This window comes from Manis pentadactyla, chromosome 7 (genome assembly GCF_030020395.1).
Source record: "Manis pentadactyla isolate mManPen7 chromosome 7, mManPen7.hap1, whole genome shotgun sequence".
Lineage (NCBI taxonomy): Eukaryota > Metazoa > Chordata > Mammalia > Pholidota > Manidae > Manis > Manis pentadactyla.
The window spans coordinates 102,929,927-102,954,966 of record NC_080025.1 but is presented as its reverse complement, the minus strand read 5'-3'; the positions used below and the strand labels follow the sequence as shown (position 1 = coordinate 102,954,966).

The window sequence follows — 25,040 nt, the reverse complement described above, 5'->3', positions numbered from 1 at the left end:
TGCAAGAATTACCAAATATGACAGAGGTACTAAGAGAGCAAATGGCTCGACACAGGGTTCCCACAAACCTTCAATTTGTACAAAATTCAGTATCTGCGAAGTACAATAAAGTAAAGTGCAATAAAAGGAGGTATGTCTGTATTACAGCACCTCTGGTGATTCAGAGGAATAAAGGAGTAACCTGCAAAGACAGGAAGAGCAGTGAGAGAGTGGAATGCAGGAAGACCCCCTAGGAAGGGGTGCAGTCAACAGCGACAATCAGGTGTGCCTAAGGTTGGCACGGGTCAGCGATCCTTACTGCCCAGCTGCCCTCCACAAAGGTGGAAGTAACTTATCCGCCACTGGCTCTATCTACTGATTTTCTCAATTTTGGGACAGCAAATCCTTTGATTTTATGACATGAACCACCCAGTACTGTTCAAGTCACCAATGTGCTTGATGGAGGAGCTTCTTTGCTAATGAAATAATGGCGGCTAGTTTTGCTATAAATATTTTAAAATAGGAGTTGGACCACAATGAGATACCACGTCATACCCATCAGGATGGCTACTATAAAACAAAACAATAAACCCCAGAAAATAAGTATTGGTGAGGATGTGGAGCCCTTGGGTGTTGTCATTGGGAATGGAGAATGCAAAGCAGTATGGTGGGTCCTCAAAAAATTAAAAATAGAATTACCATATGATCCAGCAATCCCACTTCTGGGTATGTACACAAAATAATTGAACACAGGGTCTCAAAGAGTTATTTCTATACCCGTGTTCATAGCATTATTCACAATAGCCAAAAGGTGAAGCACCTGACTGTCCACTGATGGATGAACAGATTAACAGAATGTGGTGTACATGGGGGAGGGGCTGGGGTGAGACTGGGAAGGTGAGGGATGAGGGGGCATGAATATTCTCAATCATAATATAAGCTGGTCATGGGGATGGAAGTGCAGCATGGAGCATATAGCCAATGGTTCTGTAACATCTTCCTATGTTGACATACAGCAACTGCACTAGTGGTGGTGAGGATTTAATAATGTGTGCAACTACTGAATCACTGTGCTATTATTGAAACTAGTATAATATTATGTATTGACTATACTTCAATAAAAAGAAGAATGTGGCATACATGTACAATGGAGTATTATTCAACTTTAAAAAGGAAGGAAATACTGACTCGTGTCACAAAATGGATGAACCTTGACATTATGCTTTGTGGAATGAGCCAGTCTCAAAAGTAAAATACTGTCTTCTTATATGAGGTACCCAGAGTGGTCAAACTCAGAGAGCCAGAAGGTAGAATGGTGGTGGGGAGAATGGTGAGCTGTTCAATGGGCAGAGAGTCTCAGTTTTGTAGGATGGAAGGAGTTCTGGAGATTGAGTGGATGCTAACATGAATATACTTAACACTATTGTACTGTACACTCAAAAAAATGATGAAGATGGCAAATTTCATATGATGTATTTTTAAACCAAAATTAAAAAAAAAAAAGAAAGAAAAAGGAGTTAGGATGTAAACACAAATTTTCAACCAGCCACTTTTCATTAAACTGTCATGATTGGGAAGGTTTTGCTGCAAACACCAGCCTGAAGCGCTGAAGTTCAGTAATGTTATGTTCATGTTATTATGCACCCAGTCTCCAAAATGCCTTCCATCCTGCAAAACTGAGCCTCTCTACCCACTAAACAACAGCTCCTCATTCTCCCCCCCACCATTCTACTTTCTGGCTCTCCTCCCTTCCTCCATCAAAGTGTAGATTTCTTAAGGGCACATCAGGGACTCATTTCCATCTAAATCTCTCCAGTGGGTCTGGGCCTCAGGATGTTTCTGTCCACATGATGCTGGTGGTCCTCTTCCTCCCATCACTATGTGAATAAGTTTTTATGACCTATGTATTTTCCCCCTAAGATTCCTCCTGGTAGGGCTTTTTTCACTTTCTGTGTGATGTGGTAAAATGCACAGAAGATTTACTATTAATGACATTTAGTACATTTACGACATAGTGCAACCATCACTTCCATCTAGTTTCAGAACATTATCATCACCTGTACCCATTAGCCATTACTCCCCATTCTCCATACCCCCAGCTCCTATAGGGTAGCTGCTAAATCTTCTTTCTGTCTCTAGGGATTTGCCTATATAGGCAAATACTGGATATTTTACGTAAATAGATTCATGCAGTATGTGGCCATTTTGTCTGCTTCTTTCACTTCTGTTTTCCAGGGTCCTCCACTTTGTAGAAAGTGCTAGTACTTCATGCCTTTTTATTGTCTAACAACCACTGCCCAGCTAGAGCACATCTGGTTCATCCATTCATTAGTTGATGGACACTGGGTTGTTTCCAGCTTTCGGCTATTGCAAATAGTGCTGCTGTGAATATTTGTGTATGAGCTTTTGTTTGAATGCCTGTTTTCAATTCTTTTAGGTGTATACCCAGGAGTGGAATGATGGCTCATAGGGTAATTCTATGTTTAACTTACTGAGAACCTAATTCATTTTTAAAAAATTTTAAAAAGCTAGGCAAAATCATCCCACCAAAGAAAGAAAACAGCTAATAGCTGCAGAGTGGAGAGAGGGCTGATGGTGACTGCAGTCACTAAGCATCAGGTATCTGTGTACTCAGCATGTGTGTTGGAAGAAGAGCAAGAAAACAAGCAAGTGGGAGGAAACAGACAAAGCTGCTTCACAAGAGCGTGGAAACACTCATCTGACAGAGCCAGCATGGCTCCCAGACCACGAAGAACTCTAACCTTGGGGAACCCGGTCAGTGGTGAGCAGAAGAATGGTAAGGAGAAATGGAACCGGACAGGCAGGACCCCTGTCAGACTCCTACTAATACAGTGAACAAGGTTTGACCCTGAGGCTCACAGGGATGCCAGGAACACAGTTATTTAATTGTGCTAGGAGGCTACTCAAGTATTGCATGTCCACCAATGACACATCAATCTAAACCCATATCTTATTTTTGAAACTGCAAATGCATTTTCTGGTCTGTAGGATGTCAGTTCATTTAATAGGTTTTCTTTTTCTTTTTTTAAACTGCACCTTCATGAGTATCAGGAGATTACCTTTGGGTGTGGGCAATGATTTGGACATCCCTCTGCGATGAGAGGAACACAGCACAGACTGTGCACCACACGCTCCTGGAGAGGCACATGGGCCATCACCTTTCTTCTGTTCTCAGGGACCAGGCTGCACACCATGGGCTCAAAACACAGCTAAGGTTAGATGCGAATTTACTGAGTGTGAAGGTTGAAAGACTCCATAGCATATAACTGAGAAAGGCTGTGCAACAGAAAGAAAATTTTAAGAATACTTTTCTAGAATAGTTTGGGGCAGAGATCAGCAAAATATGGTCAGCAGACCAAATCCAGCCAGTGCCTGTTTTTGTAAATAAGGTTTTATTGGTAAACAGTCATACTGATTCATTTACATATTGTCTATGGCTGCTTTTATGTTAAAACAGCAGAACTGGGTAGTTGTGACAGAGACCATACTGCCTGCAGAGCCTCAAGTAAGTCATCCCTGGCCCTTTAGAGAAAATGTTTACTGACCTCTGGTGTGGGGTAGGGGTCACCAATTGAAAAGCCCCAGCGGCCAGATGGTCACATCCACGTGTTGCAGTCTGGGCGTAACAGGGAGCAGGGCAGTTTGTGGCATGAAGATGGCCAGTGAGCAACCCCAGCTTAGGGAAAGGAAATGAGCCTGAAGGTATACTACTGATGAGCCTCACACATTCTGTAAGTGCATGTTTTCCAAGAGCACAGGTTTTCCTATACCACAGACAAGTGTAATGAATCATCAAGACTACATATTCTTGATTTATAACTTGGTGACAGTATACAAAAGAGGAATTCCTTACTTCTTCCCATGGCCATCTGTCTGGGTCACTGGGGTCAAATCCCATTTATTAAAGGCCTCTGCGGTCCTGGATCTCTGGGAGGTGCCAAGTTGACCCTGTTCATTATCCTACCCTCCTGACCACATGGACAGGTTTCTTTCATTTACTCTGCTGACACTGGGTGCTTCTCTGGTTTTTATTTCCACCTCCAAACCAATGACTGACAAACCTAGTCATCTGGTTTCCACTCCTAACCTTACCCCTGAGCCTTGGAACTGTGCACACCCCACTCCATCTGCCCCAGAACATCTCCCCTTTGCAGCACCTCAACTCACCATGGCCAATAGAAATCTCATAGGTTCCTTCCTGCTCCTTCTTGGTGCCACATCCCTGTCCAGGCCCAGGCAGATCCTCAGGGATTCTCAGCTCCTCCACTTCCCTACTTCCTCTCATCATCCGATCCCCAAACCTTGCCCACCCTCACCCGAGTCCAGACTCCCTCCCATTGACTCTTTTTCAAAGTATAGTTGATGTACAATATTATATTGGTTTCAAGTATACAACATAGTGACTCAAGGGTTACATACATTATTAAACCCTCACCCCAATTAATGTAGTTACTATACCATTGATTTCTTTAAAAACATTTTTTTTTATTGAAGTATCATTGATATACAATCTTACATTGGTTTCATATGTACAACATAGTGGTTCAACAGTTACCCATATAAATCTCCACCCCCTCTAGTGCAGTTACTATCAACATAAAAAGATGTTATGGAGTCACTGATTATATTCTCCATGCTGTACTACTGTCCCCATGACCAACTTATACTGTGACTGTGAATTATTGTGCCCCTTTACCCCCCTCCCCCACCCCACCCACCCACCCAGCTCCTCTCCCTTGGTAACCACCAGTCACTTCTCAGTGTCTATGAATCTACCGCTGTTTTCATTCCTTCTGTTTTGCTTAAAAATATGGAATGCTTCACAAATTTGTATGTCCCGCCTTGCGCAGTGGCCATGCTAATCTTCTCTGTATCATTCCAATTTTAGTATACGTGCTGCTGAAGCGAGTACACTATCCCACTGACTCTTATAAAAGCCTTCCTGTAGGTTCTCTGACCTCGGTCTCTAATCAAGCCCCTGGTTATCCGTCTCAACCTAGGTCTAATCACGTCACTTCTCAGAGTTCACCATGGCTGTGTGGGAGCAGCACTGACTCTGCTCAGACATACTTGGGTTTGAAATTCTTGGCTGTGCCTCTAGCTTGCTGTGAGGCCTTAGGCAAGTCAGTTGGCCTCTCTGGGCCTCCTTTTCCTCGGTGAAACTTCCTGCATTAGGGACTTAGGATAAGGTGTGCAACACCCCCTCGCACAGTGCCAGGCATATCTGAGGTGGTCCACAACAGTGTCACTGACTTTGCTGGTGGCGGTAGTTAGTATTTTAGTGACAGTTCTCCTGTGCCTGTAGGTTCAAGTTCCAATGTCTTAGAAGGGATAAAGCGTCTTTCAGGTTAGGAGGGAGCAGATCTGCCTGCCCTCTTTTTTTGTTGTGGCACCTCCCATACGCAACACTCCTGGCCTCTCTGCCCTCTTTTGGTGAGCTCAGGAGCGGGAGCTGGCCTAGTGCAGCCTGGCCTTTCTGGGTCCTGTCTGAAATCTGGTGCCTGTTCATGGAGCAGTACTCTGCTCTGCTCTCCTGGCCACGCGAAAGCTCTGTGAGGCAGGCCCTGTGAGTGCAGGGGAGGCCCGGCTCCGGGGCCTCAGGAGTCAGCCGCCCTGCCTGGGTGTCAGTGAGTCTCATTCAGGGCGCAGGCCTCGGGGGTTGGCCACTGCGCCGTCCAACAACATGAGCTTTCAGATCTTCATCTGTCCGACTCCTGTGAACATTTCCCATGGTAGGAAAAGGGCTGTTACCTACTGACACTCTGTCCCACCAAACCTACCCTCACTGGCAGCATGTGTGGTCTTATCCTTGGCCCCTTACACACCAGGTAGGACTTGCTCATAGTCCCTAAATGCCCCAAGCACTTGCCTGCCTCTCTCCTGGGTCCCCAATGTGCTCAGCCTGGAATGCCTCTCCATCCGCGTGGTAAGGTTCCCTCGTGCTACACCTTCAGGTCCCCACCCCCACATCCCCTCACACCCACCATGGTGCTCTTAGCCCTTCAAAGAGTGACGAAAACACTCATGGTGACACAGCGAACTTCTCACACTTATGGCGCAGGAGCGGGCACAGGAGGTACTTACTGGTGCTGAGTGCTCAGAGGGCAGTTCCCATGAGTCCGCTGCACTGACACTCACACACACTGTCTCCTGCCCCCATGGCTTCACGATCTGTTTAAACCCAGGGGGAGCGGGGGTTTCCCTCCTCACATTTTCATCCTGCTCCTTTCTCTCTCTCTCCTTATTCGATGTATTCGTATTTACATTATTATTTTAAAAGCACACAAGGTCACATCTGTCTAAATGTGCAACCCCACAGGCCAGCTGAGAAAGGCCTGCCTGCGCTGACACCAAGAGGACCTCTGTCCTGAGCAGAGAGCAAGCTCACGCTCCCAGGTCAGCTCTGCTGGAAGCTGAACCCTGGAGAAGCTGAACCCTGAGCCCTTTCAGCAGGTCCCTCTGAAAGGAAAGGGTCGAAGGGCCTGGCTCCTGGTCAGCTAACCCTGACACTGCTGATGTTTGCACACTGGCTTACAGATGCCTGGGTGGGGGCTTTACTCAGGGGTGGGGTGGGGAACACATCTAACCCTCACCCCTTGTTGCTGACTCTGTGCCCCTCTAACCAGCTCCTCCCAATCGGGTCAGCTCAGCACTAGACAAGAACCAGCTCATGTTAACTAGTAGGCAGCATCCCCAGGCAGCCAAACCCCACCTTGCTTTTCTTTACTTTTCTTTACTTCCTGTGCTTCTGAAATACTTGCCCTTTTGGCCCCAAGGGTAAGGCCTGCCAGTGTCTTCCCCTTCCACTCTTAGGGCTGAACAGGAGAGCCAAGTGAAGGCCTCTCTGGGAGCTTGGTCACATGGTGAGGTCAGGAGGAAGCCGACTCTCATTGGGCTGAGGTTTGCAGAGCTGGAATCACCTAGCAGCTTTCAGAAATACTGACATTTGGGTCCCCCCCAGATATTCTGATTCAGTTGTTCTAGGTGCAGCCTGTCCTTAGGAAGTTTTGAAAGCTCTCTAAGTCATTCTAATGTGTAGCTGAAGTCCAAAACCATCACCTAAAGATATTCTCCATTTCACAATCTGCCTGGGTTCTGAATTGGGGGTTTTGGAGTTCTTCACCAACTATTAGTGCAAAGCTCCTGTAGCCCATTTCACTGTTGTCTTGGGAGTGTTTAGCTCCCTAGTCAAAAGCCCCACAGAGGGGAGGGTAAGTGGTAAATTCAGGTACCCAAATCCAACACCAAACAACTAACACTGGTGTTCTGTAAAAAGTATCTAAATGAATCCTTGGGGATTGGGACAAATAAATGTGAAACTTCCAGAGGTGTGCCTGACACTGTATCTGGCAATCAGATGCCACCCCAGATTACCTTAACCCAGATGACATTATCCTTTCAACAGCCTGCAGCCAATCAATACACACTGAGCACCTAATTCTAGAGGGTCAGGGAAAACCAGGAGTTTTATCAAGGTGACACTTACTTCTGGGAATCTTGCTGGGGTAAATCTTCTGGCATGGTTTGTATTCATCAGGAGGAGGAAAGTCTTCCACTGAATGGAATGTGAATTTAGACTCGAAGTCATCTGCACACATGGGAAATAACAAAGTTACTCTGGTTACTGTGATGACCCAAGTTTTGGTAATTTTCAGGAGCTGAGCCTGCCCAGTACAAGGGTTTTAATGGCAAGGTTATTTACCCTAAGATATCCACCCACTGTCGATTTTTGCTGTTTAGCTAGGACAAAGGGGATTAGGAAAAGTGAAATCAACAGCTTCTCCCCATTACCACTCCAAATTACCTTCACCCATATCTTAACGAAGCTTCTCCAGGGAACAGTAGTGCAACGGGGAGGCCCAGGGCCCGCAGTCAGAGGTGGTGAACCTGGCAGCAATGAGGGGCCAGCCAGGTCCCTGTGGCCTTAAGTCCTGCCTGAGCCCCCGGGAAGGGCTTTGATGGGGAGGGGAGTGCAGAACAGGTGTCCTCAGCTTGGCTGGTGGGAGGAAGCATGGCCTGTGCCCACTGGGGACCTGGGCTCCCCAAAGCAATCAGGTTCTGCCCAGAGCTCCTGATGGCAGAAGAGGGGTCTTGTGGCTCTTTCAAGAATTGAGTCCCTGCTTTGTGATCTTGGTTTTGCATCGACAGTAGCTCAGCCCATGAGGGAATCTCAAGATTTTAATCACATCTGACCCCAGGTGACTTTCCTTCCTATTTCCATATTTTTGCCCTAATTGTCCCTCTGCCTGGTGAGTCTTTCATCCATCCTCTCATCTTGTCCAAATCACTCTTTCAGGTTTATGCATGGATTTCTCCAAGGGGATAGACACTCACTCACAGAGTTTAAACACTGGTTTTATTTCTTCTCTCTAATCTCAGTCAGAAGGCTGGAGAGTGGGGTCTGGAACCCTCCCAGAAAGCCTCAAGGGAACTCAAGGTTGCTCTGTGCTACAGTGACCCCCCTCTTCTTGCCCAGCGTGGGCCTGAAATGACAGCTCCACAGGCTGGCAAACTCCCTCCAGGGCCAGGGGCACCTGCTTCCTCACTGGCAACCAGCACGGCAGACGTGGGCCCTGCTTACCCATGATGTGCAGGCTTCCATTCCGCAGCTGACCTCCGGGCTGGGGTGGGATCCAGGCTGGGGCCTGCTGGCTCCTGCTGGAGAGCTCCGTGGTGGGTGATCTCGCAGGGGGTGCTGGGGGTGGATTCAGCTTTCCCCCACTGGTTCCTTAGAGAAGATGACAGTGTATTCAGATCCAGCAATGGGGCCGGCAGAGGCTGTAACCTTCCATGAGATGGGAGGTAGCGGGAACTGCTGGTATCATGTGATGTGGTGGGTAAAAGGGCAGTCTTTGGAGCCAACCTGCCTGGGAGTAAATCCCCGTTCTCTCACTGGTATAGTATACAAAACTCCATGCCTCAGTTTCCCGATCTGTCAAATGGGAATAATAGCACATACACCCCTAGGGTTGTTGAGAGGGATAAACCAGTTGATTTTAGTGGCATATAGTAAGTGCACAACTAATGTCAGCTGCTGCGATGACATCAATGATGATGGCATCCCTCATCATCAGGTGTATGGCCCAGAGACAACGAACCGCTGCAGCATACTGAGAATGGGAAGGGCTCTGCAGGTGAGGCTCAGGCGGAGGTGAGGTGAACAAGCTGTGGAGGGCTTGCCCCTGCCCCTGTGTTCCTGCTCACACTGGCTCCCCTGCATTGCAGACCCTCTTTGCTCCTTCCAGTTTAAGGCTACCCCACCCGCCAGGGCTCAGCTCAATCCCACCTACTTCCCAGACCTTCCCTGATGAGCTCTGTGGGAAGCTCAGTCTCCTTTGCCAATACTTTTGTGTATGACTTGTTTGGAAATAACCAGCTGTTTTGGCGCATCAATGTGGACATTCTACTATTCAGCCCACTTCTTGAAATGACAACTGCACCCCTCTTATCTGTGCCAAGATACTCACAATTACTGCATCTTTCTCTTCCCCCTAGTTGGCCTGAAACCGAAATTATTCTTTTTGTTTTCACAGAAAACTAAGTTTCACATCCAAAGACACAATGCAAGAGGCCAGACAAGCATCATGTCCTGGCCTCAAGATGACTCTGGAGAGGATGGAGGCTCCCGGTGGGGTGCTGCTCCCCATAACCTGCTTCGATCAGAGCTCCCTGCCCCTCTGCCTTCCTTCCTCCCCAGCCTCCTTCCTCCTGCTTCCTAGTCTTCCCTTCAATGGTACTGGGGTCCACTAGGATTCACCTGCTCCCACAGCAGACTAAAAGGGCTACAGGGCTGCTGGCCCCACTTCTGGATGAAAAGCTGCCCTTCCACATGATGAGAGAGAAGGAAAGAGCTGCTGAGCCCAGTTACATGCAAAGCACATTTCAGGCACAATTTCCTCATTTAATGGTTGTAATAATCCTATCTGAAAGGTGTTATTGTTATTCCCATTTGTCAAAAAAACACAACAAACTAGTATGATGTTACACAGGAGTGGGTGGGGAAGCAGAATTTGAATTCAGATCTCTGACTCTAAAGCACTGCTTTTTTCACCGTCCCATGAACATTTATGAATTACAAGTGGCTCACCAGTACTAGTGCTGGCTTTTACGGTGACCAGTCAGTGGAAAGGAGAATGATTAAAGTGTCATTTCTTGTGACCAAAAGCCTTAAAAATATTCTTGCCTTTTGTGCCAGGAATTCCCTTTCAGGAACCTATCTTTTAAAAAAATACCCAAAACATAGACCATAATTGCTATAAAAGTATTTCCTGCCATATTATTCATAATAACAAAAAATGGAATCAATTTAAATATCTAACACTAGAAATTTGATATATACTGATTATCACGTTAATATGCTTATAGAATTTAACAATTTGACACAATTATAATATTAAATAAAAACAGAATAGAAAGTTATATATACAAAATAGTATATTAACTATGTAAATATGTAGATATATTCAGAAAAAAATGAAAGGGAACACATCCAAATATGACAGTTCTTTTTCTAGGTGATGTTATGGGTGATTTTACTTTCTTTCTGTTCACTCTACAATGAGCCTGTATTATTTTTAACTCAAGGAAACTTAAGAAACTTCCTGCATCAAAAGATTTTCTGAAAGGCCTAGAAATATGTGTGTGTGTTTATGTGTGCGTATGTGTTGGGGGTGTGTGGGCATGGATGTTCATGAGTGTGTTTGCAGGGTGTGTGTGGCTGTGGGTGTGCATGGATGCACAGGTGTGCTTTCCATCCAGAAGGACACCAAAGGCAAATGAAAATTCACTGCTACACAGAAATCACAGTCATGGGGGCATATATACTCAATCCAAAATCCTCTCTGCTAGACACGTGAATTACTTTTAATATTTGGCTCAAAATACAGACCCTCAGTTTTCTTGAGTCAGGTGGAGAACCTGCAAAAAATAAGGCAAGTGCCAATTCAATCTACTGAAGGCAAGTGAAGATTCTGGCTGGGAGCTAGACTGTAATAACTCGGGCAAAAATTAAATAGAAGAGCTGATTCTAGAAACTGCACCCAGAGCCCCCACCATCCCACGGAGTAGTTTTATAGTCTGCATGATGATAGTAGGAAAAGATTATCTTTGGCTAGAATTCACTGTTGCAAGGCTCTGTTCCAACAACCCCGGCTGGTGGGAACTATTGCTATTACCATTTTACAGATGGGGAGAAGGACGCAGAGAGGGGCTAGTTGATTGCCCAGGGTCACACAGTTACTAATGGCAAAACAAAGAGGTCAGAATCCTTGGGTTGTGATCTGTGATCTGCATGATAGACAAGTCTTCAGGCTTCCATCACCCTCGGTTTCCTGCGTCTAACATGAATACTTCCAAAAGAAAGTCTTACACAACCAGTTTTTACTCTACAAGGGGCACTGAAAAGCTCTGTTTTAAAACAAAATCCCAGATTAGGCCACTCCAAGGCAGTCCCAGGTGATCCTCTAGAGCAGGCCTCTGGCTGGGCTTACCTGGGCCTCGACCAGGCCGCTTCCTCTGCAGGTACAGCTGAGATCCCGAAGGGGTGGCTGGTGCAGGCAAGGCCTGCCCGCTGGGCTTGGGGGGCTGGGCCTGGAAGCTGGGGGACTTAGGGGGCAGCGGGGGTGGGGCTTCACTGCTGTTAACACCTGGCAAAGGGGACACAGGCACAGAGGGTCTTGGGGTGCCTGAGGCGTGAAGGGGGAGTGGGGGCGGTGGGGGAAGCGGGGCAGGAGGCTCCCGAACATCCTGGCTGGGGCTGACAGCATTCACATTGAGCCCAGGATACCCACAAGGTGGAAGGAGAGGGAGCGGGGGTGGGATGGGCGGTAGGTGCAAGGGGGCTAACTGAGGCCTCACCACCTTGTCATTGAGAACGGAGGCCGAGGGCAGTGGGGGAGGGGTCGGGGGAGGTGCGAAGGGCAGAGGGGGTGCAATCACTGGGGTGTTCCCTTTGGTCGGTGGGCCAGGTGGGGACACCAGAGGAGACTTAATGGGGGAGGAAGGGGGCAGGGGTGGGGGTAAAGGCGGGGGAGGTGGGGGCAGGGTGGGAGGAGGCGGGGCAGGCACGGTGGGGCGAGGAGGGACTGTCCTGGCAGCACTTTGAGCATCGGAGGCATTGCCTAGCCTGGGAGACGCAGGGGGGTTCAGTGGGCCAGTGACAGTTCTGGTGGGAAGCCGAGGAGAAGGTGCGCGGGAGCCAGGGGCCTGCCCTGTCTTGCCACCTGGAAGTGAGACAAGTTCTGAGTTAGCTCAGCAGAGGAAGGAGAACATCAGGTGTGTGGGTGGCAATGAGGAATGCTCTCTAGCACGCTTCAGTGACCGTGTGGACTTTCTCTTCCTGCCCGTCCACTGAGAGGCCTCAGGTGCAGCAGCTGTCACATGTGACGGCCAGCTGGACCAGGCCTAAGGTCCTCGCCAGCAATAATGTGCTGCCCTCCTCCAAGACAGCCAGCTCGGGCCACCAGACTGTCTGCTGTGCAGCACCAGCCTCCGTCTTCATTCCAATCCTGCCCTTGCCTGCCAAGGACTCCCAGTCTCCCGGCCCGGGGCCCAGGACTGCTCTGACCTCCTCTATCTTTCCTCATCTCAAGGCCGCCCTCACTCTCTCTCACTGTTACCCATGAGGTCAACCAGCTTTTACACCCTAGTTTGAATCCTCAGGTGTGCCAGTCACAGACTCCTTGCTAGTGAGGTTTTCCTTACTCCCAGCATTTTGTAAACAAGGACTTTGTTTCTTCATTGAGATCCGAAAATTTATGATTCCCTAAATATACAGGTAACTCAGAAGTCAGGGGAAGACACTGTGCCTTGGGGGTCTCCGGTCCCTTTAATCTCACAGGTCCATGGCCTCTGGACATTCAAAGCTTCCTTTTCCAAAGACTTCTGTCCACTTCCAAGGGGCTCACTGTCTCCTGGTGATCAGGCTCCCTCATGCATAGATCCTTCACCACATTAATTCCAATTTGAAATCTAATGCTTCCTTTTAATTCAACCACAACAAATTGCTCAGAGTAAGCATTTGTGTTTGGTGGACTTCATGGTAGGCTGGGGTGGAGGGTGCCCCCTGGGAGGGGCTTTGTCACTCTCTGCATGCCCTATCACCATACTGCTAATTCTTACTCTTCTTCCCCTCTGTGTCTCTCCCTGTTCACTGCATAGAAGTTGCAACCACTGCTTAAATATGTTTTTGTCCACGCAAGAGGCAAATTAAAAAATTCCTCCCAAATAAATATCGAATGCATTTCCCTCCATTTGAGCACCCCTATATTTTATAACCCCCTTGAAAACATGTGGAAAACACTTGAAAAAAAGGTTGCTTCTCACACCTCCAACTTCCAGGTGCTTCAGAAGAGGAAACACAGCTTTCACATCAGATTGTAAACTGCAGCATTCGCTGGCAGTGGTGAGTTTTTCAGTCTGAGTCTGCAGTGTGTGTTTACCCAGACAGGTGCTAGTTCAACATACCCTCAAGTACTTGATGCCGAAAGCCAGGCCGGCCAGAGCAAGGGTTGGTAGAGGTGGCTGGGGATGAAGCTAAGTGGGCAGGCTGGCAGTGTCAGGCTTTCTGAAGGGGTGACCGTCCTGTGGCTATGATGTGACAGTCACCTGGGCAACACTACTTACTACAGGCCTCAGCTCTGGAATGAATGGCTGTTCTTGAATGGCAGGGTGATTATATCATTATTCCTCTGGTGAGGATTTTCTCTGAGGTGGTCGGAAGAGATAGTGTCTTTGCCGTGATGCATCCGCCCTGATTCATTCCCCTGGGGCTCCAAGGCAGGCACTGCCATAATGGCTGGTTCACCGTGACCAGCAAGGGAAGGCCCGCACCTGGCCTCTCCAGGGACAGGATCCACCCCCTGCAGCTCCAGTGTTATTTAGATGGGAGTCCCGCTCCTCATTTCCACAGCACCCAGAGATGGAGATGGAGGACCCAGGCAGCTCCCTAAGCAAGGCAAAGCCTATTTGCCCATTTGCTGGATGAAGTTTAAAGGGAGAATAGGTTTGAAGAACAGAATCAGCCCAGGAATACCAACTCAGATGTTTTAAGTGACTGAGGACACCATGTATCCAAGACGCAAAAACCCTTAAAGTGAGTCAATTAAAAGTACAGGAGCCTCTGCTTACCAAGCAGCTGGCCCAGCGGGAAATGGGCAAAAACCTGTTTTTATTATAACATGAGCAGCAGAGGCCAGGGTGGTACAGATCTTGTTTGGCTTATGTTCATGCCCGCTCTGGGATGAAGCAGACAGCTGGAAGCACATATTTAAGGTGGGACCAACAGAGGAAAGAGGGGCTAAGGGCCTAGAGAAGGCAAGGAAACCAGGCAGCACGGGGCCAGCAGAGAGCTCTGAGAGGAAGGGCAGAGGGAGGGAAAGGAGGTGGCTTTCCTTTATGACATAAATTCTAGCCTGGGAAACCGCAATAACACAAAAGGAGACCACAAAGCAAGTGGGTAAAGGCCAGCTTAAGTGCGTTAAGGAGGCTTTGCTGATATGAAAGGAATCAGCTTTGAGAGCCTGGGGGTTACCAAAAGATGAAATATGTCTTCGCCCTTCAATCTGTATGTTTCCAGAAGACCTTGGATTGCATGGATGTCTCATTATACATTCTAAAGAAGCCACTGATGTTTACTCATACTTTATTTTAAAGATCACTTCATCAGAACCGCAAGGTAGGACCATATTATGACGTTCAAAGACCCTGGGTCCTTTTGCCTTAGTGGGCTTCTTCCTCCTTAAAAGGTATTTAAAATTGCAGTGAAATCTTTTTTTCTGATTTTAAAAGTAATTCTAACATTTTCATGGGCCCCTAAAAGTATTGTAGGCTGTGGACACTGTGCTTCCTGGGCCTAATGGCTCTAAGCAGCCAGACTACACACATACACATTCCATTCAACAAACATTTATCACTGCTTACTATATGCCAGGCATTTTTAATAAGGCAGTGAACAAAACACAGTTCCTGCTTTCCTGGAGCTTACATTTAGGAGAAGACAGAAAATAAACAAGTAAGCCAGCAATATATAATATGTTAGATGGTGTAAGTAAAACAAGAAAAGTAAATCAAGATAGACGGGATACTGAATGAGGGGTTGGGATTCATATTTTATAAGGGATGATGAATAAAGCCTCATTGATAGGTTGATCAGATGCCAGTTGAGCAGGGGCATGGTGGAAGGGAGGGAGTGAGCCATGCAGACACCTAAGAAGAGTGTTTCAGGCCAAGGGAGCATTTGGCGCAAGGGGCCTGTGGCAGCAACATGCTTGGTGTGTGTAAGAACAGCAAGAAGAGCAGTGCAGCGCAGTGGAGGCAGTAAGCCAGCAGAAGTGGTAGGCAATATGAGGAGAGAGGCAGTGAAGGCCAAAATCCTTTTCTCTGGGAGAGTCCTGAGAGAGAAGAGAGATGCACCGCCTGCCGTGGTCTGTCCTACTCTGATGTGGCACCCAGTCCACGAGTCCACCTACTGGTCCTGTCCTTGAGTTTACATCCTGCGACAAGCAACATCAGTTACTTCATTACAGATTTTGACCCCCTCTAAAGAGATCAATTCTTGTCTTCACAAACACAGTGGTTCAAACCTCTGACACTTGTGTCCTATTGGAGATAAGTAGGAATACCGTGGGCTTCCTCTGACTGGTCCCTGTTAAAGCCTGACTGGGGGTTACTTATCTTATCTTTATTTCCATGAAGAGGAACGAGTGGAAGTTTTATATCCTAAAGGATGTTTGTTTGATACCACTCAGGAATTCTGAAAAAGAAGAGGGCACCGAGGAATGCCAGCTCTCTTTATTCAGGAAGACCTCAGCTCTTTCTTGCTCGCCAAACTCTCAGCAAAAATAAGGAAATGAAATGGTTCAAGTCGAATCTCAAAGCATCCTAGACTCTGTGTCTTTGCTGGACTTAATCAGTAGGTGACAGCAGCAAATGTACCCCATGATGTCAGACAACCACTGTGCCCATTCATTCAGAAGGTTGGCAAAGACACATGCAGACGATTCAGCACCAGCAGTGTTTGGGGCTTGATATTCTTGGATTAATGAAATTCTTGGGAGTTTATTCACCTTGCTGGCTAAAGAGCTCAGTAATAGGAAAAATACCTTTTGTACACAATAAATATATATGTACCTAATTTTAATGCAATGATTTTAATGCAATGCAGAAACATCTGGCACCCACTAAAACACAAATGGCTGTAACAGACTGAAAAAATGGCCTCAGTTCTCCACTCATTCCTGATTCCATGATCTTTGGCTGGCCTGGTGACTTTCTTTGGACAAGACGATGCAGTAGGAGTTAATACTGTGCCAGTTCTAAGACTAAGCCTCAAGAGACTTCATATATTTCTGTTCTCTCTGTTGGAACACTGCCACCACCATGAAAACAAACTCTGAAGGGTCTGCTAGATACTGAGAGACAAAATGAATCAGTCAGGCCAGTTGTCTCAGCAGAGGCACAAAAGATATAAGAAATATAAGATTAGCAAAGCCATCTACCCAACTTGTAGATACTAGTGGAAGCCCGGCAGCGACCACTCCCCTAACTTGCCAACCCACAGAATTGTAAACTAAATAAATGGTTTAAAGCCCCTAAGTTTTAAGGTATTTGTTATACAGCAATTCCTAACTGATACAATGGTTGAGAGCCATTAGAACTCATACATTGCCTCTGAATCCACAGTAATATCACTAAAATCTTCTAATGTGATTTATTATATCTATATTATATGTGATTAATTAAAACTCTGGTCTATACTTTGTAGTCTGGGCCATAATCACACCATCACTAAACACTACACAATATGGCAAATCATTCTTCAGTTATTACAGTAGGATGATTTAAACAGGATAATAATTTACAAGATGGCTTTGAATGATCTTGTGCTTTGGAAACTTCCAGTGCATGCTTCTAAATACATGATCTCCTAATATATGACTGTTCACTAAAACCATGTCACTTCTGGCATGTGAGGATTGCCCAGTTGCTTCTACTACATTAAGGAGGTAAAGATCACAAGGTAGCCAGTCTGAATTCTTTCTTACCTGCTGCATCCCTCTGGCCTGCTGGTCGCAACACAGGAAAGCCACCAGCAAATAGATCTCCCAGGGCTGGGGGTGTGCCTCCACTTCTAGAGTTTGCAGAACTTTGTCCTTCTTTGTTGGTTCCTTTAGAAACTTTAGAGAGAAGAAGCAAGTGGACAAGGACTGTGAGCGGAGCTGAGCAGCTAATTCTCACCCCAGGCCATGGTCTAACACTGCACACTGCCTGGGGAAGCCTTCCCATTCTCCCACCTCGAATGTCAATCTTCTCATTGGCATCTTTCCCAGACACCTCTGCCTTGATACCCTGCAGATTCATGCTCAGGCCTGCTTATTACCCTCTCCAGACCTACCAAAGAACTACCCATAGCTGACAACCCTGAGAAGACCAAAACAAATACTGTCGTTTTGTAGATGACAATGAGGGATATTGGTGGCACCCTTCAAGTAAGAAAACCCAAACATTGTAGGTGTAAACTGGGCCTAAGTTCAGCTCAACTGTTATTGTGGAAGGACTTGACAGATTTGAAAACCCATAGATTTAATTCAGTCAGTAATCTTAACTTCTTGTCCACAGAGCCTGGCCCAGAACCATAAACAGGAAGAGAAGGTCTGGAATGATTTGTGCTTTGGCATATTCCTTCTCTGTTCCCCCCCAGCTCTCATTCCACAAGGCCTGCAGACTTTTCTTCTGTGGAAGAGAAAATTCATGAACCCCTAAGGTGAGGTGTCACTAATTACAGCCTCCCAGGTATGTGTAATTTCCAGCTATATAAAATGAGCAGACATTCAGCTTAGAGAAAAATTCCTGGCAAAGACTTTCACCACCTGAAGCTAGTATGCATGGAAATTAAGGTACAGTGCCCTCCAGTTGGTAAATACGGCCAGATAATTCTGAGTATTAACATTATATATTACCTACTCACTGGAAAGCTAAGGAAGCAAATGTTTCAATAAATGGACTTAGCTGTTAATTGGGCTTAACCAATTAGTGGGTTTAACCAAAAACTAAATTTTATTGTAATTATTGAAAATATTTCTTATAATAATTTGCTTATAGTTGTGTATTGACATATATGACTGGATACTAGATATAATTATAGTTTTAGGACTATCTTTGAGAATGACTACCATGCACATCATTGAAAAATATATGAAGATAGAGTAATATCTTACATTGATAAATAGATACACACCTGTTATTTCAACCTTCAAATTACTAACCAAAAAAAAAAAAGATATTCCTATCTCCCCCATTTTGCAGATGAGCAAACATGGGCCTCAGAGAGGTTCCCTGATTTGCCTGGTAGCAGAATCAGAACTCAACATGGGTCGTCTGGCCCAAGCACAGAGCTCCTTTTACTGTTAACACACTAGAAGACATAAAAAGCTGCAGTCATATGATCCTGTGAGAGAATTCTGAATAAATCTTTCTTTTTGTGAACAACAAAAATTTTGCATATTTAAATTTGAGACTTTAACTTTTCTCTCATAGAGTTGAAGGACTAGGCTGCCATAGGGTAACTGAACTTTAACTGTTACCGCACAATGGCTAAAAACAAAGTGGCACAGCCAGGCAATGAAATGCTATTTAACAATAAAAGGGAGTAAAATACTGGTAAATGCTACAACATGGATGACCCTTGAAAACATTAATGCTAAGTGAAAGAAGCTGGTCACAAAACGCCATGTATTGTATGATTTCATTTATATGAAATATCCAAAATAGGCAAATCCATAGAGATGAAAAATAGATTTAGTGGTTGCCAGGGGCTGGGGGAGGAAGGAGAGGGGAGTGATTGCCAGTGGGCCTGGGGCTTCCTTTAGAGATGATGAAAATGTTATGGAACCAGAGGTGATGGTGGCAACTGCATTGTGAGTGTGGAAATGTTACTGAATTGGACATTTTAAATAGTCAACATGGTGAATTTTATATTATGTGTATTTTATCCCAATTTTAAAAAAGTTACCTCACCATGAGGCCATGGGTGTTTTTTTTTTTTGGTCTGTTTTGTTTTGTTAAGCATTAGAAGAGTGATGAAAGATACACTATAAACCATCTGTAGACCTGAGACCTGGAAGGCAAGTTCTGATTCTCACCCCCATGTGACCTGTACAGCGAGCAGGTCTGACGGCCCAATGCGTGTCCTGGGGAACAAATGTGGCCCCTGTCCCAAGCAAGTTAGGGGTGTCTGGCTGAGTGGGCCTCACGTGGCCAGCCCTTGGCTCACAGCAGGCCTGGCCCAGCTGCTCACTTACCCTCGATTTGGGGGGCGCTTCGGTCATTGATCTGAGTGACTTTTCGTAGCAGCGTTCCTTGCTGGATATCAGCCAGCAGCGCGCTCCGATTGCTGGGATCTGCCTTTCTCAAGTTGGAAGTGTCTGGGCTTACCTAGAAGGGAATAGGAGGGAGCTTACTGTAATGCCATGTAACTTTGCCGATAAGCCAGATATCCTGCTGTAAGGTTTTCCTCCTCTGATTCCATCTGCCTTGTTTGCCTTAACCTGCACCATTCCCAAGGGCAATCTCACTGATGCAATTACCTACAGGTGTCTGTGGAGAGATTCTGGGCCCTGCTTACTCCTCTCCCTGGGAACCTAGAATGGACTCTTTCTTGTCCTCAAACTGCCATAAGTCTTACTTAAGGAGCCCTAAATCACAGCCCCTCTTCCTGACTCCTAGGTAAGCCACTCACACGCACCTGGGCTTCTGTGTGTTCCTGGCCCCTGCTCCAGGTTCTGAATGGTCACCCTGCCTATTGTGCCCAGTTCCCTCTTGGACCAAATCCTTTGCTGACTCGGACCTAGCAACAGGAGTTGGTCCTGTCTCCCTGTCTTGCCCTGGGCTATTCTCCTGAGTGGTACGAAGTCATGCTCAGTCCCCAGTACTCACCATCTCCCTGCTACGGGTGGCCCATTACATCTCAAAATTGAAGCAGATTCAGGTTTTGAGGGAGGGATGGTGGCTTTCATGCCCTCATGAAGCAAAGGGGAGAACTGGGGAGCTCAAGAGAAACTGGGGCCCAGAGGGGTCAGAAAACTAAGAAAGGGAGGGCAGGGGATTACAGTGAAGGTTTAGTGAACACCTATTCCTCTGGGCCTGGGTGCCTTACATTAATCCTCACAACACCTTGTGAGTTTTAAGTGAGGTTGCTCTTACTTTACAGATGACAACACTGAGACTATGCAATCATCTGTTCAAGGTCAGAGGGTTAAGTTAAAACCCAGATCTGCTGAATTCCAAAGGCCATGTGCTTTTCACTTTGCAACACTGTAGCTGTCAAGGACATGTGCCATGGTCAGGATAAATGTCCTAGATACTGCTAAAATGCTTCATAAATATGTTCATGAGAACAATTTTGTCCTAACACTGCAAGTAACACTGAGACCCAACTGTTCCACTTCTGTTAAAAACGAGACAACAGGACCCAAATGGAATCCCGTATGCTAAGTCCCAGGTCATCAAACTAAGACTTAACACTTACCCTAAATAGGATCAATTCTCCCAGAAATGGAATGTTAACTCAGTCAATCAGGAATTACCTGGCTAGCACTATCTGCCTGACAGACCCCTGCAATCCCTAAGGGGAGTGACCTTACTACAACCAGTCCACTGTTTGCTAGTGTACCTTCCTTGTCCTGGGCTCCTCTGCTTATGAAGGTCTTTGGTTTCAGATAACTCCTTGGAGCTCCTTTCTATCTGCTAGATGGGTTGCTGGCCAATTAATGAATTGCTGAATAAAGCCAGTAAGATCTTTAAAATTTGTCCAGTTTAATTATGTCTTTTAACACTCCCACTGTAACTTGAGCTGACACCACAGGGGTCTCCATGGGCTGTAAGAACCAGGGAATACCAGAAAGAACATATGGGGGCTGGTGGCAATGGGAGGGGTTGTGTAAGCAGAAGATACAGTCAGGGGTGTCCTCTGCAGTTACGAGGTTCATGCCATGTGAACTGAGCTGGTTAAACAGTTCTCAAAGCAAGAAATACTTCTCACCCGCTGTACAGGAAATACCATGTCTTTGTTTTCAGCATAAACATCACAACTTTGAAGGCCTTTTCTGACCCCCAATCTAAATAAGGCCACCTCATATTCTCTCTTAGGGTACCATATTCCTTCCCCCTCTTTAACTTTCATCACAGTGTATACATTTATATTTACCTTTCCTTGTGGAAATTTTTCATTTGTGGCTATGAGTTTAAGGTCCATCACCTTAACAGGACTTTTAGGATAAGGGTCTTGGTGGTTTTGGTCACCAATATATCTCCCGAGAGAACAGGACCTGGCCCCAGATGGGCTCAGTAACTACTTACTGGGTGAATGAGTGCATGAATGAATGAGCAAATATATGAACCAGACCCAGGATGTATAATGCACTGCTCTTCCCCCAGGGCATACCTGTGTACCGGGGAGACAGAACATGCATGCAAGCAGTTAAGCCACTAGATAATGCAGTATATGACCAGCGTCCACATTCCCAGAGAGGAAGACCAAGGAGAGTTCAGAAATGGCAATATTAATCCGGCTGAGCAGGCTGCAAGGAAGCTATCAGATCTTAAATGGTCCTTTAAGTGTAGATAGGATTTACAACTCCTTGCTATAGCCATTTCTGTTCAGGAAAGGACAAACCAATATTGCTGACTAGACCATCAGAGACTTCCAGTGCTACAGACTAGAAACAAATGCAATTGCAGTTTTAGCTAGAATGTGCTGTGGGCACATTTTCACTGGCTGACTCTCCTTCACTGATGATACATCTTACATAGGCTCTGAAGGGCACAAGCTTCAGAGTCAGGTTTCTGACCCTGAAAATGTGCTTTTTGAGCCTTTGAGAAGGGCTCATGATGATGGTCAATAACAGAGCTCTGAGCACAGGGCCCCAACCCAATGATGCATGTTTTGTAGAAACACATGGATGAATGCACATATATAGCCGTGTACTTCCCACACAATGCTTTAAAAAAGTCTCTCTATATAAACCATTAATGCCAGTAAGTCATTTTAAACTGCAAAGTTTAAAGATTTTTAAAGTCCCCTATCATTTTATTTATAATTAATAATAGAAATGCAAGGCCAACAGAAATATAATTTTAGCCGAGAGAGTATGAAAATTTTTGCAAAAATCTGGCATTACAATCTCAGACATGTACTTTGGTCAGGGATCAAGGGGACAAAGTGCCTTGTAATTTTCTTCTAGTTGCAAGATAACACAGTGAATTCTAATGATAGCCAGGCCCATCTCAGGTGGTAGGCATGGGAAAGGCCAGGGTTAGAACGGTGCCTTCTTCTGGGTAAGAATGCAACTGGGAAGATAAGTAAACTCTCTCCCTAACAGTCCCGGGGGAAGCGGGTCATCTCACCTAATTTAGACTCGATTTTTAAGTTCATTACCAAAATGCATCCCCATCTCCTTGACCTTACCCATCCACAGTTAATCAGGTGACTGCTGTGAAGAACGTTGTATGTCCTAGGAATAATGATTTCAATTTGAGTACCTACTTAGTACAGACCTCAATGCATTCTTGACTATTCCACATGACAGATTTGTTGACATACATCTTCCAAATCAACAGGAAGATATGGCAAGTCACATCATGTTTACAGGATGCCGTGCAACTTGCCGGACTAAACTGAACATTCCTTCTTGACTCCTGGGGCCTTCTTTCCTGCTCCACTGTGTGTGCTGCGAATTTTCCACTAGAGGGCTCTCCCTCCCCTGATATCAATAGGGTATCCTTCAATCCTCTTCTGCGAGGTAAAGGATAACTTCATGGCTAAGGTGACCACATATATTTAGGCTTAATGGGTTTTGTTAAAAAGGGTATCTGGCATATCCATTTGCACTTTGGAAACTGTGTTTCGCAGTGACAGTTACTATTTCATCTGCAATATTTATTAACAATTTAATCATAATTTGCTTCTTAAAAATCTACAACCTTTAAAAGTCTTGTTAATGTGGTTACAGAATATAGAAAGAGCAAAGAGAAGATTTCCAAATATTCACTGGGTCTCTTATTCTATGAAAATCCTGATTATTGTTAACATTTCTAAGAATATAATCAACAGAGAGAAAACTACTCCTGGACACTTTTCCCATGGCAAATATATTCACCAAACATACTCCCCCACACACCCCCTCCAGTTCTGTCCTCACCCCAACCTCTCACACACAAAAAAAGAGACCAAAATCTTGCTTCTGAGTTTGCTCGTTCTTGCTTAACATTGTTATTGAGTGTGACAATTTGTTGAGTTCCACAAAGTGTTTGTTGACTCAGTTCTCCTATAGCAAGCTTCAAATGAATAGCTTGGATCCTAAAATGATGCAAAGTAGCTGCATAGTAATGCAAATTAGCCCATCCTCCAGCCAGGAAAAACCACAGCGTACCAGCGAGATTAGAAAAACAAAAATCGTCGAAGGACAGTAACAGAGCCAGTAGTCCTGAGGGGTTGGTCCTTCTCTCTTGAGCAACTATAAAAGGTTTGGAATATCCATTTGTTCTTTCAACAGATGAGTCCAGCAGGTTTCAAGGTAGTCTGAGGGGCAGGGATGGCAGTCTCGCCCAGATCAAAACTTTGAAATGCAGTCCTCCTGTATTTGTCACCCTGCCATCCTATGTCCTTACTGCATCTGTCTCACTGATACTGGTTTCTGTGAGGAAACACTACTGATAACCTGGTCAGTTAATTCAAATCCACGAAGTTGTTTTCCTCTAGGATGACCTATGCCCTATTGATTTTGTACAATTTCAGCCTTGCAGCCTTGTAAAGGTACCTTCTCTAAGGTGGCTGCTAAACCTAAATGAGTACTCAGGTTTCCAGGCACACCACCTGCCCCTTGCTCTGGCCCTCAAGCCTTTTCTACCTCCTCCAGACCTGAGGGCAGGCAGGTCTCAGCAGCCTGGGTACTTGTGTTTCATTGCCTAATCCCAAGGACAGCCAGAATGGCACTGCCTCCCTCCTGCTGCTACTGTCTTCCTGCAGGAGAACACAGAGTCTGGGATCCAAGAGATAGGAAATATTTTCAGAGAAAACGAACTCAGGCCTGACACAATGTTCCTTGTACTCCAAACGTGTGTAAGTCAGGCTGTTACAGAAAGAGGTGCTAGGGGACAAGCACTGCCTGCTTGTAACCTTTTGTCCCAGAATAACCATGTGTCCACAAGACTCCTTCCTTCAGGCGGAATGCTAGGTGTGCGGTATGTTGATGGCCTGGGGCTGGCCAAATTCAGGCCTGCCTTATCTCTGGAAAAATCTTATTGGGAGGCAGACCCCTCTGACCAAAGTGTTGTTCCTTGGGTCACCGGTGGCATAGGAATGAGCCCTCCAAGCAAGGCACATAGTCCCTGTCCCCTTGTCCCTGGCATACACAGTCTGTTCCCTCACCCCATGTAAGCCCTCCCTGTCCACGACAGGAGTGTGCAATCTCATCTAGCCAGCGGCTCCTGGACTCCCTGGACATGAGTCCCAATAAATCCTCATGTCTCATCTGGCATCTCCCGGTCCTCCCTTCAGTCTTCTGAGCACTTTCCCATGGCAACTCACCCACTTGGGCCTGTGATCAGACTTGTGAACACAAGGATGCATTGAGATCTAACAGTTTTATGTTTCAGAGATCCAAATATGCAGTTAAAGTCCACAAGCAAAAAGAATGGACCTTCTAATCTTTTCTAAAGCCTGGTTTCTTAACTGTATACAGAACCATGGCTGTTATGCAGAGTACAGAGCTGCCTCCCACAGGAACAGGCCCCAGATGGAGTCACTGGCCCCCAACGCAGGACACAAGGACTCAGTGGCAGTTTCAGTCCCTCCCAGGAAAGTGACCTTTAAGCAGTCTTTAGTCACCCTGGAACTACCTGATCAGCACTCAGGCCATCTGCGTGACAGACTCCTGCTCATCCCCAGCTCTTCTCCTTGCCTGAAATAATCCTTTCTTTGGCTTTTGACTTCCTTGCTCATGTATTTTTTCATACAGCAGCAATAGTATACACAGTAATAGTAC

At 46.0% G+C, this 25,040-nt stretch overlaps 1 protein-coding gene and 1 non-coding gene across 7 annotated transcripts in view; both read right to left on the bottom strand.

The window, feature by feature from the left end:
* Positions 1-25,040, bottom strand: part of WIPF3 (WAS/WASL interacting protein family member 3) — a 92,649-nt gene that overhangs the window by 9,445 nt on the left and 58,164 nt on the right. For 5 of the 6 annotated variants that reach the window (XM_057504619.1, XM_057504621.1, XM_057504618.1 and 2 more), the window contains exons 3-7: positions 19,299-19,431; positions 17,043-17,174; positions 11,490-12,221; positions 8,582-8,728; positions 7,487-7,588 (exon numbers count right to left, since the gene is read on the bottom strand). In XM_057504619.1, the coding sequence (XP_057360602.1) occupies positions 7,487-7,588; positions 8,582-8,728; positions 11,490-12,221; positions 17,043-17,174; positions 19,299-19,431 (1,246 nt within the window). Of the gene's footprint in view, positions 1-4,730; positions 5,715-7,486; positions 7,589-8,581; positions 8,729-11,489; positions 12,222-17,042; positions 17,175-19,298; positions 19,432-25,040 lie in introns of those variants that run through there. The other variant, XM_057504623.1, reaches the window with a different exon arrangement.
* Positions 4,805-4,912, bottom strand: LOC118918593 (U6 spliceosomal RNA). The gene has a single exon (XR_005027203.1). It is a non-coding gene; the product is annotated as a U6 spliceosomal RNA (small nuclear RNA).